Source organism: Sorex araneus, chromosome 7 (genome assembly GCF_027595985.1).
Source record: "Sorex araneus isolate mSorAra2 chromosome 7, mSorAra2.pri, whole genome shotgun sequence".
In the NCBI taxonomy this organism is placed as follows: Eukaryota; Metazoa; Chordata; class Mammalia; order Eulipotyphla; family Soricidae; genus Sorex; species Sorex araneus.
The window spans coordinates 65892425-65910423 of NC_073308.1; the positions used below are offsets into that span (position 1 = coordinate 65892425).

At 43.5% G+C, this 17999-nt stretch overlaps 1 protein-coding gene across 1 annotated transcript in view; it reads right to left on the reverse strand.

Moving 5' to 3' along the window:
• HHIP (hedgehog interacting protein) overlaps window positions 1-17999 on the reverse strand; it is a 95754-nt gene that overhangs the window by 15481 nt on the left and 62274 nt on the right. Inside the window, exons 8-11 of the mRNA XM_004606198.3 lie at window positions 13921-14042; window positions 11226-11349; window positions 10059-10189; window positions 5083-5164 (exon numbers count right to left, since the gene is read on the reverse strand). Of these exons, the coding sequence (XP_004606255.1) occupies window positions 5083-5164; window positions 10059-10189; window positions 11226-11349; window positions 13921-14042 (459 nt within the window). The remainder of the gene's footprint in view (window positions 1-5082; window positions 5165-10058; window positions 10190-11225; window positions 11350-13920; window positions 14043-17999) is intronic.

A 17999-nucleotide genomic window follows, 5' to 3' on the forward strand; every position in this document is an offset into this window, starting at 1 on the left:
GTAAATTGACCCCCTAAGCCTGGAATTTGCATTGTTAATTTATAGCTCTTAGGGGGCTGGTCTGCCTGAGCTGGCAGGGTAGCTGATAAGCTGCACATTAAAATCTAGTAAGACTGGGTATCTAATTAAACCAACGTGACTAAAAACTCATTTTGTTTTATTGATTCTTAGAGAAATAACCCCAGAATCACCTCCCAATTTACAACTAATAGAGTCTCTTGGTTTACGTTAATTTGAACCCTTGTCCATCACTATCACTAAGATCCCATTGACCCTTGATTTGCTCAAGCAGGCCCAGTAATGTCTTCATTCATCCTAGCCCTGAGATTTTAGCAGCCTCTCTTTACTCGTCCTTCCCAATGGTGCAGCATTGAAGGCTCTTTCAGGGTCAGGGGAATGAGACCCATCATTGTTACTGTTTTTGGCATATGAATACGCCACGGGTAGCTTGCCAGGTTCTCCCATGCAGGCAGGAAAACTCTCAGTAGCTTGCCAGGTTTTCTGAGAGGGAGAACTAAGCTATACGATGTCATGGACGTGTGCTTACTGGAGCATAGTATGGCTAAAAAAAATTAGGTTTCTATAAAATGAAAGCTTGGGGAGGGAAATTAAAAATATTGTTTGGAGGACACACAACCCTTAGAAAAACACTTTTATGTGCATCTCTCAGGAGCATTTGTGTGATTCTTAAGACATTTAACAAGAAGCAAGTGACCATGGCACAATTAGGATTTTTTTAAAGTAGGTATTAAAGCTCTGGGATGTTCATGAATGCTCTCTCTCCCTCCTCTCACTCCCAATTTCGGGTCTAAAAGCACCTTCAAGTTGGCAGAAGACCTGTAAATAATTCATGAGTACATGGGAAGATCCCCAAACACAGAAAATCACTGAATAGGTTTTAAGTATATGAGTAAGTAAGTGATCTGCATTGAGCACTATAGAAGCGAGAGAGGGAGAAAACTCAGCTGAGATTTATGGATGGATGAAAGGGCCAGGTGTGATGGAGCCCCGGAATGCAGAGGCCACACTAAGGGCCATGCCAGTGTTTCCCTGTCACACCAGGACAGGCTCTGAGTCTTGACTAGTCCCAATGGCACTGAGTCACACGGGGCCTGATCTCTGTTCTTGGAAGTCTGTTTTCTGAAACTGCTGGCTGATGTCCAAGGCCTGCAGGACCCAGAAGTGCTCAATGACTCTAGGGACCCAGTGAGATGGTCCAGAAAGCTGGAGGCTGGTGTTACGACTTGATCCTAACTCCACTCTACATGAGATGTGATTGAACAGTCTCCAAAGACATGCCCGAGTGGGCTCAGTATTGTGGAGGCAAAAGTTAGTGCTCTTCAACTTCCTTTTCTTTGGGATTTTGGGACACACCTGGCTGTGCTCAAGGGTTATTCCTGGCTCTACACACAGAGATGGCTCAGGGGACTGTTTGTGGTGCCAGGGATTAAACCAGGGTCAGCTGCGTACACAGCAACTGCCTTAACCTCTGCACTATTTCTACAGCCCCTCTGACTTTCTTAGTAAAGTTTTGTGTTTGTTTTTCCTCTTAAAAACCATCTAACTTGGGACCGGAGCAATAGCACAGCAGGTAGGGTGTTTGCCGTGCACGCGGCTGACCCGGGTTCGATTCTCAGCATCCCATATGGTCCCCTGAGCATCACGAGGAGTAATTCCTGAGTGCAGAGCCAGGAGTAACCCCTGCATCACCGGGTGTGACCCAAAAAGCAAAAAAAATAAAAATTGCCTAACTTTTAGATAAGGCTAAGGAAAACTTCAATGTATTTTAATTAAATTTTCTTTTCTTTATTTTTTTAACAATTAAATAACTGTATTTTGTTTTTAAGCTAAAATTTTTATCTTGCAACAGGGTGAGCTCATAAGTCTTTTCTGAAAAGGCTACCCACAGTATGTGATTTGAAATTTATATAAATAATCATGTAATTTACAGCCCAAATTTTCCTTATAGACTGAGGTGGTAATACTGGGGCTTAATCTTCTTTTGCCAGAACAGATTCTAAACTCTCTGATCATGTGTGTGCATGTGTGTGTGTGTGTTTGTGTGTGTGTGTAATTATGTATTGGTGAGTAAAAATGAAATTTCTATGACATGACTTCTATGATTTCTATATTCTATATGATACATGATAAAAAATTCAATAATTTGTTTGCATCTCTTACAGGGTCATCAATTAACTGAGATCCAAGAGTTATTTTGAATCAACAAGATTTGGAAACTTCTCCAATAAGAATGCAATTATCTTGAGATTTTAATTTATGCTAAATTTATTTATTAATTTTTTTGGCTGATCTGGGGATGCAGACCACGTCTCATGCAAACACTTTATTGCTAAGCCACATCTTCAGCACTGTGTAAGATTTTTTGACCTAACAAAACAGTCTAGATGTTGTTGTTGTTGCTGTTGTTGTTGTTTAAGTTGATGAGGCTCTTCCTTCAAATTCTCTCCCCAAAGTTTTAGAAAAATAGTTGGGCTCTGAGCAGACATCCTGAACACTGCTATGCTAGTAATTAGCTCATGTTTCCAAAATAATCCGGTTGACATACACTAAAGTGTCTGCTTATACAGAACTTCCAATCATCGAGGGAGAAATACTATCATAATAAACACTGGCGTCCAAATCGAAACAGCATGAGGCTCCCAACAAATGTTTATGAAAACATTTGCTTTCTTATCCTCGGTTTAATTTTGAAATTTATGCCTGTGCATGTGTACAAGGACGGCGAGTCTGTGGCCCTCCATGACCTCCCACCCCACCTTCTGGAAACCAAACACACATCTTAACCCTGGCCTCACACATGACACAACTCACCAGAAACAGGCCCCCTAATGAGAAGTCAGGCTTTCAGGTATGACATTCGGAGACCACCCTACTAGACGGGGCCCCTAGAGCATGAAGCCAAGGTCCCATATGGCAAGCCTGGTAATTAGACACTAATAATAGAGTGAGGTGTAAAATTCACTTCAACTCACCACCAACAGACTAAACAATCGAGAGAGAGAGAGAGAGAGAGAACTAAACAATCGAGAGAGAGAGAGAGAGAGAGAGAGAGAGAGAGAGAGAGAGAGAGAGAGAGAGAAGAGAGGAGCATTTGCATTGGGGGAGGAGGAAGGGGCATTCATTACACCCCTATCAGGAGGCTCATAAAAAACCATCAAGTCTGCTAAGCATCAGGGAGCTCCTGTGACCCCAGTGGTCATCCAGCCCAGGGAAGTGCCCCCAGACCTCTTCAGGCAACACCAATGAAGGGAATTTGGTTTTGCTTTTTAATACCGCCACCTTCAACCGTGGCTGGAAGCGTCTCAGTCTCTCTCCTCTGCTCTCCAGAAAGGGGACACTGCTTTCACCTCCAGGAGGGAAAGGTCCTTCCTCTGGGCATGCCTCTTTTTTGTGAAGAAGGCGAGACTGCACAGAGCAGCATCCCACACTCTGCAGGGCCAGGTTTAGAGGGAATTCCTCTTTTTCTCTGGACCAATGTCAGCCTCTGTTTTTCTCAGGAAGGATGCCATTCTGTTGTCCACTCTGCAGATGGCTTTCTTCAGGAAAACAAACTCCCGATTTACAACTTCCAAGCAGTATATTTTTTTAGGGTCAGAGGGACAGTGCCAGGGACAGGATCCTGGTCCAGGTTCTATCAGGCCCCTGAGCACCCCTGGGTGTGGCCCCTAAACCCAACACAAAACCAAAGACCAAAGACTAAAAAACAAACGACCATAATGCTCATGATCAGGCTCTTCCCACTGTGCTCAGGGAGGGCTTGGATGCGGGGTAAGGGTGGCCAGGCTGGGGGTCAGTGCTGGAGAGTCTCACTGGGGGCCCGGCCGTGCAGCGGCTGGGATTTGAACTCAGGGCCTCCCACGCCAAACTTGGGTTCTACTACTTGAGCAATTCCCGGGGCTTCGTGAGCCTTCCCGATGACTCGGACTGATCCTTCTCACGAGAAATTATATTTGGGAATTTCAAGTTGCTGCTGGGCTTCTGCAGTCAGTGTGTAGAGACACTGTGAAGGTCGTAGTCTGACATTTCCAGGTGTTCTCAGAGGTTGGGTCTAAAATAGTAATTTCCAGAATTTTCCCAGGGAAGGGATCTGCACCGCATTGCTCGGGGGGTCCTGTGGCTCCACCAGCCTAGGGTTCTGTACCAGGGCCTGAGGCTGAGGGCTGGAGTGTGCTGACCTGGACCCCCTCCTGGTTCTGGGGCCTTTATTTTAGTTTTGGTTTTGGGGCCACACCTGGCAGGCTTAGGGGCCCAGAGGTGGTGCTAGGCATCAAACCCGGAGCAGTGGTGTGAAGGCAAGTGCCCTACCCTTGTGCTGTCATGCCAGCCACTTGGGCCTTTATTAAAGGTGTGCCTGGCACAGGGATCACGGGGTGCCAGGAACGAGTGCCCAGCACGAACCCTAGCCACTGCTCTGTCTCCTGGCCCCCTTTTCTAGACGTGTGATGCCATCTATCTGACGGCAGACTTGGACTCCTGAGAGCTCCCGTCCTGCCTGCAGCACTCACTCACCTCCAGGTAACCTGAATGTGGACTGGGAGCTAATGTCCTGCAGGGCAGGTGGACAGGAGCAAGAGCCAGAGAAATACGGTCTTGGAAGGCACCTCACAGGCACGTTTTCCTTCGTGGAGGGAAAGAACAAAACCCTCCCCGTGCTTCTGGTTCCATCCCACAAGCCTGTCCGCGCTGTGGGCTTCCGGCTAGTTTGGAAATGAAGTTGAGCTGGTTAACAGTCCTGATTTCCTAACAAAAGCCAGGTTCTGAGGTGGGCCAGGATGGGTCCAATTTTCTGGTAAGGAAGGGGGGGGGTCTATATTTCTTCCAGTTTAGAGCTGCCACATCAGGGTCCTGTTCTGGCTATTACCTGAGGACCCCCGATGCCACAAATACAACGAAAATGACATCAGCGTATGGCTACAATAAGGTCACTAAGGCTCAGCTGAGGAGGGGAGGGGAGCCCTCACAGCCCCTGCTGCATGCTTGGGGTGGAGGGGAAGGGCACGCCGGTTCATGGTAGCTGAGGCATGCTCTGAGTCCCTTTAAAGAACAAAACCAAGAGCTCACCTTTTGGGATCTATGAATTTGTACAGCTTTCCATTATGTGTCTGGGTCATACTCTTACTACTTGATAGGATGTAAACTTCACCTGCCAAGACAGAAAAGCAAGAATTAGGAGGATTTTACTTCTGATTGCTGAGACTTTTTTTTTTGAATATAGGTAAACTATATTCCATGTATGTATTTCAGTCTGTGTATAAATGTGAGCAGTGCTCACCCGGAACAACAGAAGTGAGGGTGCAGACAGACCTCTGTGTGGTCATAAATCTGGATACAATTTTTTTGCGGGACAGGAGGGCAGCTGGGACCACATTCAATTATGATTAGGGCTTACTTTTGGCTGCGCACTCAGGGCTCTGGGGGTCATATGAAGTGCCCAGGGTTGGACTCAGGTTGGCTGCATGCCTGGCATAGACCCGGCCTGCTGTACCATCTCTCTAGTCTCTGTGTACCACTTTTCACTCTCCGTCACCCTTCCTCCCCCATTATAGCTACTAGCAGCCGCTTTTGACTAAAAGCCTTCCCAATAGCCCAAGTTGATGGAACACATATTTTGTGTGTTTTATGGACTGGAGCGATAGCACAGTGGGTAGGGTGTTTGTTTGCCTTGCACGCGGCCAACCCGGATTCTATTCCTCTGTCCCTCTTGGAGAGCCCGGCAAGCTACCGAGAGTAAATCCTACCTACATGGCAGAGCCTGGCAAGCTACCCGTGGCATATTTGAGATGCCAAAACCAGTAACAACTCTCACAATGGAGACATTACTTGTGCCTGCTTGAGCAAATAGATGAACAATGGGACCACAGTGCTATATACAGTGCTATGTGTCAGATGCTGCATTATTAGAACAAAATAAGCTAATGAGATTGAGCAAGGAAATCAGGAGGAAAATACTGTCCTGCATTTGGGGGATGCCATTAATTCAGGTTGTCTGAAAATCCACATGAACATGGTACACTTCCTGTCCACGATCATCTGGAGGCAGGACAGATGTGGGCAGGACAGTCAGGGAAGGGGCCACTATGACAATGACGAGGGAAGTAGTCACTCTGGACCGGACTAGGTGCTGGAAGGAGGGGGAGTGACCTGCTTACTCCCTAGTCAGCGACAGTATGGTAAAGCACAGTGCCTAAAAGGGCCAAAAAGGAAAGGAAAATAGTGCCTGCCACAGAGGCAGGCTGGGATGAGGGGTGGGGGACAAGTGGGGAAGGAAACGGGGGACTTTAATGGATGAAAGTGGACACTGGTGGAGGGATTGGTGTTGCTGCACTGTCCACCTGAAACTCAACCACGAATAACTAGGTAACTGCAATTTGCAGTAGATCAATACAAAAATAATTTGAGAAAAGACTAACTGAAAACGAAGCCACACGTGTGCCTCTATGTTGAGGCATGTGCGTACGTGTGTATGACTCTCCATCCATCACCTATTGACCAGCTACCCCATAGACATGCAGGAAAATCACTTGTATGAAGGCTAGAAAAGAGAGCGTAGGTGGAGTTGCAAAATGCCCTGGATTCCAATCTCCTCATGTCCCAGCACCCAGAGCCCAAGTGGGGGCCTGACCGACTTCACGCCCCCTTCTTGCTCTGCTCCCGCTGGCAATGCTCCGAGCGCCTGTCCTGCCTTTCCAGGGGCACCGCCTCACGGCAGGTTTCTGCCTGGTGCGCCCATCTCAGGCGCTTGCAACCTCAGGCTCTTCCACCCAAGATTCCCGTCTCAACTCCTGCCCAACTCTCTGCATCTCAGCGTCTGCCCTTCTTTCATTCTCGAACCCCCCTTCCATGAATCTCCGCAAGGGTGACTTTCCTCTTGCCTTCAAGACCTTGTTGAAACACTTTCCTGACCGCGCTGTTCAAATCGCACCCTTCTGAAGCTTTCCCAATGGCACTGGCTCCTCCTCGCTCGATTTTACTCCGAAGGATTGGCTACCCATAAGCAATATTTACATTTGTAAATACATACTACAGATACGTAAATCTGTGCGTGTTTCTCTGACCCCTAAAATAGAACTTTGCAAGAACAAATACTCGATAAATACGTGTTGCTGAGTGCTGCAGGCAGGTTTTTATCTTTATTGTGCTTAAATAGGAAATGGGAATATTTAGTTACCAAGTTCTGTTTAATGGAAGCCTCACAGAATTGATGCAGTTCTCCTTCTTAATGTTTTTCTTCTAAATTAAAATAAAACAAATATTTGAACGAGTGGCACCCTGACCTGGATTTTTTAATTCCTATTTGACCTCTCTAGTTCAAGGCTCTGATCCTGATGAAGAAATGCGACAGGGGGATTTCAGAGGGAACCACTCTTGTTAATTACCACTACATCCATATAATTCAATATATGGAATGGATCACATGAATAGGGATTTATAACCTATATTTATGATTATATGTTTATAGGACTTTAAAATATATATTTGGTTCTCATTCATGAAACAGTCTTTGATATAGTCTATATTTCTTTATTTCACTTTATAATTATATATTAAGCACAGATGACTGCCTTCTGACTTCTGAAAATGATGTAATGGAATTCACACACATATACACACATAAACTCAGATACAACAGAAAAAAAGAAAAATAAAGTTAAAAAGCAAAGAAAAGTAAAGGTCAGTATTTCACCAAGTACTTAATACAATTCACCTCATTTATTCCTTAAAACAAGCACATCCTGATTTTACATCATTAAGAAACACACCCAGACAAGAACAGATTTCCAATACTTTTTGTTTCAAAAAGACTAAAAATTTAGTCACTTAAAAAATATGATTCCTAGCTAGTAATATACCTAACAGTTTTATATGGGAGTATAATTTAGTAAAAGTCTATTTCTTTTTTACAATAAAGTGCTCATGATGTTATAAATCCATACAGTATGGTTTCATTTGCTGGTTATGTTTCCAACATCAGATTGAGTGTAGACAGGCTTGTATATTTTCAACAATGGTGGTGATACTGATAGGATTATGAAGGTGAGTTGTTTATGGTAAAGTCCAAGGAAATCAAAATAATTCAGCACATCTAATCACCTTTAACTTTGCAACCAACTACTTAATTTTAATTTGTATTTTAAGTCAGAGTTTTCTAATAAAATTTAAGTCATATCACAGAGCATTTAAGTGGGCAAATGTATCATTCTGGTTCCTTTCAATGGAGTAGGAGAATAGTAAGGGAAAATGAATTTTTAAATGCTGCATAAAGAAAAGGAGAGATTGGATCTCTCTTTTTCAGAAGAGTGTATTCTATAACATGCCTTTTATTTCAGAAATCTTGTGAGGTCCTTGCTAACCCAGGTGATCACACAGAACCTTTTCAGGGAATTCTCCACTGAAGTAGGAAAACCACATCCACACAGTTGGTGGAAATATTCCTCTCTGAATGAGAAACATGACTGTTTTTCTTAGAACCTGGAAACTCATCTCTGAGTGTAATGAGTATGGAACCATGGTTTGCTTGGCTATTGCTCCAATGAAAGCCATTTAAAAAATCTTCTTATCTCTATAATTTAAAATGTGCAGCATTACCATTCTTGGGAGAGGGTGTCAGATTTCAATGTCAACTTTTTAAAAATAAAAACTCTTTAATTGAGATAAGAGTGTTCTTTTTAAGGCCATATATGTCTTAGAGGGTGATTTTCACACTTCTGCAAAATGTTTATACACTGTCTTTATCGAAAAAGTACAATATTCTTCCAACACAGTCCACTGACCCATCCCTACCTCAACCCCACTTCCTACTGGTGACCTCAGTTCTATGGTCAGAATCTATGATTTTTTTTGTTTGTTTTGTTTTGTTTTTTAATTCTTGCTGGGGGAGGTTGTTAGAAAGATAGAACAATGGGTAGATAGAACAATTGCCTTGCACTCAGCTGACCCGGGTTTAATCCCTTACATCTCAAAATGGTTTCCTAAGCACCACCAGGACTTTGTTCCATGCAGAACCAGGAGTAAGCCTTGAGTATTGCCAGGTACGTTCCCCCAAACAAACAAACAGGAACAATTTTTTTTGGTCTTAGTTTTTGTGGTGCCAGGAATTGAACCCAGAATCTCATATATGAGAGGTAAGAGCTAATTTCTCAGCTGAAGTTCATTTTACTTGGCTTTGCCAGTGAAATAGCATGTACCGGGATAACATATAAGACATATAAGAATACCACACTGGGCTGGAGCGACAGAGCAAACGGGTAGGGTGTTTGCCTTGCATGCAGCTGACCTGGGTTAGAATCCTCCGCCCCTCTTGGAGAGACCAGCAAGCTACTGAGAGTATCTTGCCCACAAGGCAGAGCCTGGCAAGCTACCTGTGGCACATTCGCTATGCCAAAAAAAAAAAACAGTAAAAAGTCTCACAATGGAGACATTCCTGGTGCCCGCTTTAGCAAATCGATGAGCAACAGGATGACAGTGATACAGTGATACAGTGAAGAACAACACATTATGTTGTGTGATCATCTACTGGATCATAAGTGAAAAAAAAATTCTGTTCTGTTGGAAAGGGATCGATACACTTTGTTGTAAGGGAATCCTAAACTCAGCTTTATGCCACACAGGAAAAACCATAGTAAACGAGAAAAAGAGGGTTAGGTGAGATTTACATGACATTTAACAAACTTATCCCAAGAGACATAGATAGGTGCAAAAATGTCCAATAAAATATAGAAACAAATGACCCAACTTCATCAAAAACTATCTGTAGATACTTAAAATGCTTTCTCTTTGCAATTCAAAAATTCTCTTTTGTTCTTACCTCTCCTTTCCCCCTGTGTTACTCATATTTCTGGAGTGGAAATAAGATATAAAGAACCCCAGGGAATAGCTGCAAGGAGAGATAGGGGAACCCTCTCTTATTTCTGCAATGTATCTTTGCGGGACATTACATTTCCAATCAATAGACGGTGAGATTGTCAGACTACTTCTTTAAGACAGAAGAGCAAAGCCCCTCAGGAGCGGGAAGCAAACAGAAAGAGTCTGTACAGTACCTAATTCATCTTCTCCAAATCCCAATATATGGCCCGAAAGGTGACCTCGACAGGAACCACTGCTGCCAAGACAAAGTGGCTTTTCTTGCCACTGCTTGCTCACAGGACTTTGCTGGAGAGTCAAGAAATTCCTACAACAGAAACATATCACAGATCCCCGTGAAAATGCAAGAAGACAACAGCATGTTGAAAATGAAACTCACAAGCACAGAATGCCGTGCCACGAACCTGGCTTCGAAAAGGAAAAGAGACGATAGCTCATAATGGGGGTTGACGCTGGGATTCCCGGGGGGATAAAAGGACTTAAACACGATGTTTTGTTTGGAGGGGGGGTTCTCAAAGTACCTGAGTATGAGAAAAGCCCCCGCCCCGCCCTCTTCACCCAGAGAATCATACTTCCTCTCCAAGTCTACACTCCATCCCGTGCTATTGATCAGAAAGAGGGCCGGGGGGGATCACGGGATCAGCACACTTTTCTAGTCCCTTTCGGCTCCCCACACATCACTTCTGACATGTGCCTGAATGCCAGATACTTGGGAAATGAGACTCTCAATTTGGATTTCATCATAGTTTCTTCTAATTATCCATAACTTAGCCTCTAAAATTGGGGTTAACAATTTCATCCTGTAGCCTACCTGCCTATACAGAGAAACTATGCTCAGGTGCCAAAAGTTCCGAAACTCTGGCAAATTCAGTCGCAATGCTTAGCTTTCCAAGAAAATTTAATAAAATTCCTACAACTCGTCTACTAGGACAGCTTTCAAATGAGTCTTTATGCTAGGTTATCTATGTTACGGAATAGGGAAGAACCTAGATAACAGAAAACGTCCATCTGAAGACTTCTCTGGCCTTTAATTCGAGTTTAGAACCTTAACTGAACCTGTTCGAAAGATGTCTCAGGACTGAGGATGTAGCTAAGCGTCAGAGCTCTTGCTTTACATTTCAGAGGTTCTAGATTCAATCCCCAACACCAAAAATAAAAAGCACGTCTTAGTTCTTTCATTAAAATGCCATACACAGAACAACAACAACAAAAATAAGTAATGCCTGTACATCCCAGGCCTGACCTCCAAAGGCCAATAATTACTTGGATACTTTCTAGCAGCCTGCCAACGAATCAACAAACATGTTATTTGGTGTATCACATTGTGTTAACAGGAAACCTACCCATTTCGATCTCCGAACACATAGCTTCCGTACAGCCTTTCAGACTGGCAGCCTCGGTAAACAAACCCACCAACCAAAGGGCCATTACTGAATGGCTTGAATTCTAAAAGCGATGGCTCACTTTCTGGAAAGAAAGAAGCAGGGCATTAGCTCAAATGACACATTTCCGAGGGTGCAATAATGTAGGTCAAGCAACACTGATGATAGTCCTTAGGTTGGTTTCGTGCTAAAATCTTTACCACAAGACCAGCCCCTGCTGTAGCTATCTGGTAAAAATAATTATTTCCATTGCTGAAGAACTAGAACATTCGAAGAGCTGACATGAGATTGCAAATGCTGGCTGCTATCACAACTGCCAACTGAATCTGGATATTCTGGGAGTCATGTTTATCGACTGTAAAACCAAAAAATTCAGGCTGCTGTTATAACTGCCAAACAAATCTGGGTACTTTGAAAACTGTGGTTATCTAATTATAAAACCAGGACACTTTAAATAACAGTTAATTCTTAAATTAAATTAAATTCTACATGAAAGTTCTTTAAAACACATTTTTTTCCCTTTCAGTGAAAATATTGGCATGATGTATAGAATTGTGTGGTTAAAATCATCTACCCCAGGTCAGTGCACATAGGGGTTCAAGGTGCTTGCTTTCCATGTGGGCAACCCCAGTTTTATCCCCAATACCACCTGGTCCCTACAGCATCTTCAGGTGGACCCTTGAGCCCCCCCCCCAGCACTGGTAAGGTGACCAAGAAATCCCTGGCACTGTGGAGCCAGAACAGCACCGCATCCTTGGGCCCTTGCATGGACCCTGCTGGCCAAAATATCCAAGAGGGCCACAGGGCCTCTAGAGCATTGGTTGGGATAAGCAGGAAAACACAGACACACACACACACACAAACACAATATACACAGTCTCACACACACACAAACAAACACATCCTCTTCTATTCCAGCCAATCCTTTTGAATTCCATGTGTATAACCATGTCAACACATCTCAACATTTCCATGCGTGTTATCATATACTTGAAAACACGCATGTCATCTGCATTGGAAAAGATCTAAAGCCAACGGTGAATGAACTGGTATTCCTCCGAGCCTCAGATCAGGGATGCTACCATCAACAGGCGGTGTTTCAGGCAGAGACAGAAATCTTTTCCCCGGTTTGATGACGGTAAGACCACATCATAAGCAATTTATAAAGGTGAGTTTTTCAAAGTTGGCACACAGAGGGGCAGCGTTGCTGAATGAATAAGGTCTGGAAGTCTGTTGGCAGGCTGCCTGGGTGCCAGTGTCAGCCCTGCTGCTCTACACGCAATGACAGTGAACCTTTCTGGGCAGTGACACTGTGTCACACAAGCTTGCTCTGTGCACAGAATGAGAGCAGTTGTTCCAGTGCTGACAACACGGGCCAGTGTGAAGCTCCAAGAGGATGGCAAACGAAGGGGGTAATTTCTGTCAGCTCTACTGGGCACAGTTGACAAATAAATGAAAAGATATATACTGTGTATCATGGTACTATGATATATGTATATACAGTGAAAGTATTTCCTGGGTAAGGCTCTTGGTTTACTTAATATGGGCCACACTTGGTGATCAGGGGGGTGGCCCTAATCTCATGGGTGCTGGCAGAGCTCTAGGGGGCTGTGCATGGCAGGGGATCCAACTCGGGGTCCTGTTTACCCAGGTATGTGCTTTATCTCTCTCTCTCTCTCTCTTCCTCTGGTTGTTTCAGAAACATAAATGAAGGCCTGTCACCATGCTAACTAGTTTCAGCTGAACCCCAAGTAACGTGCTTATAGAACTTAGTTTAACATACACAGAATCAAAATGCCATCAAACTAGCAACACGGAAGACTTAATTCCAAGCCACATTACTTTGTTCCAAATCTTTATAACAAACACACCACACCATCTAAAACATAGGGAAATGACTAGATACCACATCGCTGCTTCATTCCGGTGTTAAACAAATACCTCTGATGATTGAGTAAACAGAAGAAGCACTCAATTTAATAACATTAATGCACTATTTCCAGAATAAGTAATATTTAATATGTGGCTTCCTCTAAATATTAAAATTTGGACTTCATTATTATTTTATATGTATCTCTAAACACTCTGGTAATCACATTATTAAAAAAAATATCTCAATGTTTAGTTTCCATGCCTTTAGTAAGATGTTTTTACAAGTCTGTGACTTTGTTTTCTCTAAAATAAACACCTTTAAAAATTAAGATTCTTATTTGAAACACATAATTTTCCTATTTGCTGAGACAAGCACACTGGGCATTGAGAAATTTCTTGCCTTTAACACTTGGCTTTTCCTCTGTATATAAGATGTTAAGACAAGTTCTCCTTTATATTTTACACAAATAGAAGTTATTCATCTTGCTTCACAGATGACCAAAATATTAACTGCTAACTCCTGAAGATCCACTAAAATTTTCTGGACCTACAGAGCACCATTCAATCTGTGGGAATGGTAATTAAGCTAATGGAACCTCCTGGGCTTATAAGAATCCCAGAGCCTTTAAAAAATGAGCAGTTGATGCCCTTACTGCTGTAAGGCCAGTGTTATGATACTTTCCCAAATGCTCACTCTGCAGAAACCCTTCCTCCCTTTAGTTAATTTTCTGAAGCAGAACCAAACTCAAACTCAAGCAAAATCAACATATCATAGTCTACTCACCATAATCTTTCCCTTTTATGATCTGTAGGATTCTGGTTGACGATCTGTTCTTTCCATTGGAATCTGAACACAATATAGTTAAATTGTTGTTTATATCAGGAGGGTGTCGGTCCACAGCACATCTGCAGAATCAAAGGGGAGCATCCATTAATTCCTACCAGGGTGTCCTCCGTGATCAGGCTGGAGCCCCTGCCAAAGACCCCCTGTGGGCTGGTAAGGCTATCATTTGGAGGTTTGAGACAGAGTGGATGTGATTATTGGTTCTGCTGAAGTGCAGAGGTCCGTGGAGGATATTTTTACATTTCTCTGGGTGGCTCCTTCCATTCTGAATGCACACGATGAGTTAAAGTGTGTTCATTTGCTGGTGAATATCACATGCATAATATAACGGGTAACTAAGAACCAGGCACAAGACCAAGTTAAATATACTACACTCCATAAAGAATTAGTTCTGTGTTTCTTACATAGAATCATGATATTCTATGTAACATATGTAGAGAGAATATATATATTAAGGCTGCTTGAGAAAAGTAAAGTATGCACCCCAGTAAATGACTAAAATTATGAGGGTGCCGTGACATACAGGGGTAAGGTGCTTGCCTTGTACTTGGTCGACCCAGGTTCAATTCCTGGCACCAGATAGATGATACCTGAGCACCATGATGAGTGATTCCTCAGCTCAGAGTCTGAAGTAAACCCTGAATGCAGCTGGGTATGGCTCCCAAACAAAAATAAATAGATAACTAAAATCAAGATGTTTTTCCTCCACCACTGAGAGTATTTCTTGAGAAAACTCCAATTTCATGATCATCTCTAATCTGGGACCAGAATTCACTGCCAACTCCCCGAGTCCTCCTCTTACTCCTCCCCTCCCCCTTCCCACCCTGCCCCATCCCTACTGGGTTTCTGTGATCCAGTTTAAAGCCACAGGTACAAAAGGGATCAACGCTGATGACAGATTAAATCACAGGACTGCACACATACAGTTTGGGTGGGGAGAAAGAGTAAAGTTGTATAATCTGATTTCTGACATTCTCCCAACAGTTTCATATTGTCTTTAGGCTTCTCTTCCTTGAGATCATTGAGATTATGGTCCAGAAAATCATTAGACTGGAAGGGGGGCACTGTTCTGTGTAAGGCAGAAGGGGGGAGACTCTTGCATCTCTACTCATGAGATGCTAGTGGCATCAGTCCTTCCTCCACCCAGTCCTTCCTCCTCCTCAGCCCCCTCGAGTAACACAAACAAAAAATGTTTCCAGACGTTGCTAGAGACCACTGAGAATCATGGTTTGAACCCAGCAAAATATATTAATGGCTTAAAGATCCACCCGTTGGGGCTCCTAAATCAACGAAACAATAAACAAATCTGAGTAAGCAGATCCTAGGGGCTTCAGAGACATAAGTCATATGTAACAATTACTTGAAAAACTATCATGAAACAAACTCAAAACACTTTTGGCTGCAAATGAGTCCATTCATAATGGAGACACTAGCGCCTGGCTGGCCAAAGAAGGGGGAGCTTCTCTGTGACAACAGTCACTGCATTGTCCTCTCAGATTCAATGGTCACAGAATACAATACCAGGCAGGGAGGGCACAGAGATAGGCTGTGACTTAAGGCAGAATATAAGTTTACGACAAAAATGCTCCCTCCATTTCTACTTTTCTTCCTTCCTTCCTTCCTTCTTTCCTTCCTTCCTTCCTTCCTTCCTTCCTTCCTTCCTTCCTTCCTTCCTTCCTTCCTTCCTTCCTTCCTTTTTTTCTTTCTTTCTTTCACGAATAACTGTGAGATACAGTTACAGACTTACAAACTTTTGTGATTATGTTTCAGCCATACAATGATCAAGTACCCATCCCTCCACTAGTGCCATTCTCCACCACCAATGTCCCAGTATCCCTCCCACCACCCCCATCCCTTTCCCCCTCTGCCTCTGTGGCAGTAAGATTCCCTCTGACTCTCTTTCTCCCTTTGGGTACTATAAGTACCTGTGTTTGCAATACAGGTACTAAGTGGCCATCATGTTTGGCCCATAGTCTACTTTCAGCACGCATCTCCCATCCGGAGTGAGCCCTCTAACCATCATTTACTTAGAGATAATTTCTCTATCCCAGTGGCCCTTTGCCCCAGCACATGAGACCAGCTCCCAAGCCGTGGGGCAATCCTCCTGGCCCTTATCTTTACTATACTTAGGTGTTAGTCTCCTACCATGTTACATTGTATTACACAAATGAGTACAATCATTCTATGTCTGTCCCTCTCTTTCTGACTCATTTCACTTAGCATGATACTCTCCATGTCCACCCATTCATATGCAAATTTCATGACTTCATCTTTTCTAACAGCTGCATAGTATTCCACTGTGTAGATATACCAAAGTTTCTTTAACTGGTCATCTGTTCTCAGGCACTCGGGTTTTTCCCAGGTTCTGGCTATTGGAAATAGTGCTGTAATAAACACACAACTACTTCTACTTTTCTTTAGAAGACAGAGAATGTAGATGTCAGCCCAGCCAAGGTCGGCCTATTTCAAACAAGACAGAGCAAATCTAGTCTCTTGAGGAGGAATTGCTAGCAGCAGTGGGACGTTCCTCTCGGCTGCATTCCAGGTCTGTTAGTCCTTCCATCCTTTCACATCATGTATCCAAAAGATGTGAACCATCTCTGATTGGGATGTGACAAGTGGAAACATGTCACAATCCACATGGCCAAATTCACCAAGAACAGATGCCACCAAGCGTGATCTCGAATGTTTACCCTGGGAGACAGAGACGAGTTAACACCAGCTCTGGGCAGCTGTAGCACACTGTCCGTGGAGAGGCTGCACATGTGTGGGGAAGAAGCTTGCAATTTGGGGGTCGGGGAGCACTGAATGAGTTTTCCTCTTGCAAAGGGCCAAGTGAATTTGGGAACCTTTGGTTGGAAGGGAGGTACATGGGAAAGCTCGGATAGCATTGTTTCAAGTTTGCTGTGAAACTGAAAACTGCTCTAAAAAAGTTAAATGCAGAGATTTTTAATTTAGAAAAAAAATGGCAAGGTGAATTCAGCTTTCTGAGTATGGCTGAGAAGCAGATATGAGATCGTGGGTGCATGATACTATATTCACTGTGTAACTCTCATGGCCTGCTTTTTTAATTTTAATTTTATTTTTATTGAATCACCGTGAGCAACACTTACAAAACGATCATGTTTGAATTTCAGTTATACAATGATCGAACACCCATCCCTCCACCAGTGTACATTATCCACCACCAATGTCCCCAGTATCCACCCCCACCACCCCATGTCCACCACTTCCTCCTGCCTCCTCAATGGCAGACAGTTTCCCTCCCTCCCTCCTTCTCTCTCTCTCTCTCTCTCTCTCTCTCTCTCTCTCTCCCCTTCAGGACATTATGACATCTCATGGCCTGCTTTTTATTTGTTTTTATATTTTTATTGAATCACCATGAAATACACAGAAAATTATTTATGATTGGGGGGTTTCAGTCATATAATATTTCAATACCCTTCCCTCATCAGTATATATTTCCCGCCACCAATGTCCCCAATTTCCCTCCCACCGCCCCTAGAGTCCTCAGCCTGCCTCTATAACACTTCTTTCTCTCTCTCTCTCTCTCCCTCTCTCTCTCTTTCTCTCTCTCTCTTTTTTTCCTCTTTTCCTTTTTTTTAAAATTTTTAAAATTTTATTGAACTACCGTAAGGTAGTTACAAGCTTTCATGTTTGGGTTACAATCTCACAATGATCAAACACCCATCCCTCCACCAGTGCACATTCCCCACCACCGATATCCTGGGTATACCCCCCCTTTCCCACCCTCCCCCTGCCTCCATGGCAGACAATATTCCCCATACTCTCTCTCTCCTTTTGGGCATTATAGCTTGCAACACAGAGACTGAGAGGTCATCATGTTTGGTCCATTATCTACTTTCAGCGTGCATCTCCCATCCCAACTGGTTCCCCCAGCCATCATTTTCTTAGTGATCCCTTCTCTATTCCATCTGCCTTCTCCCCTCCGCTCATAAAGCAGTCTTCCGGCTATGGGGCAATCCCCCTGTCATGGACTGCTTTTAAGTAATACCAGC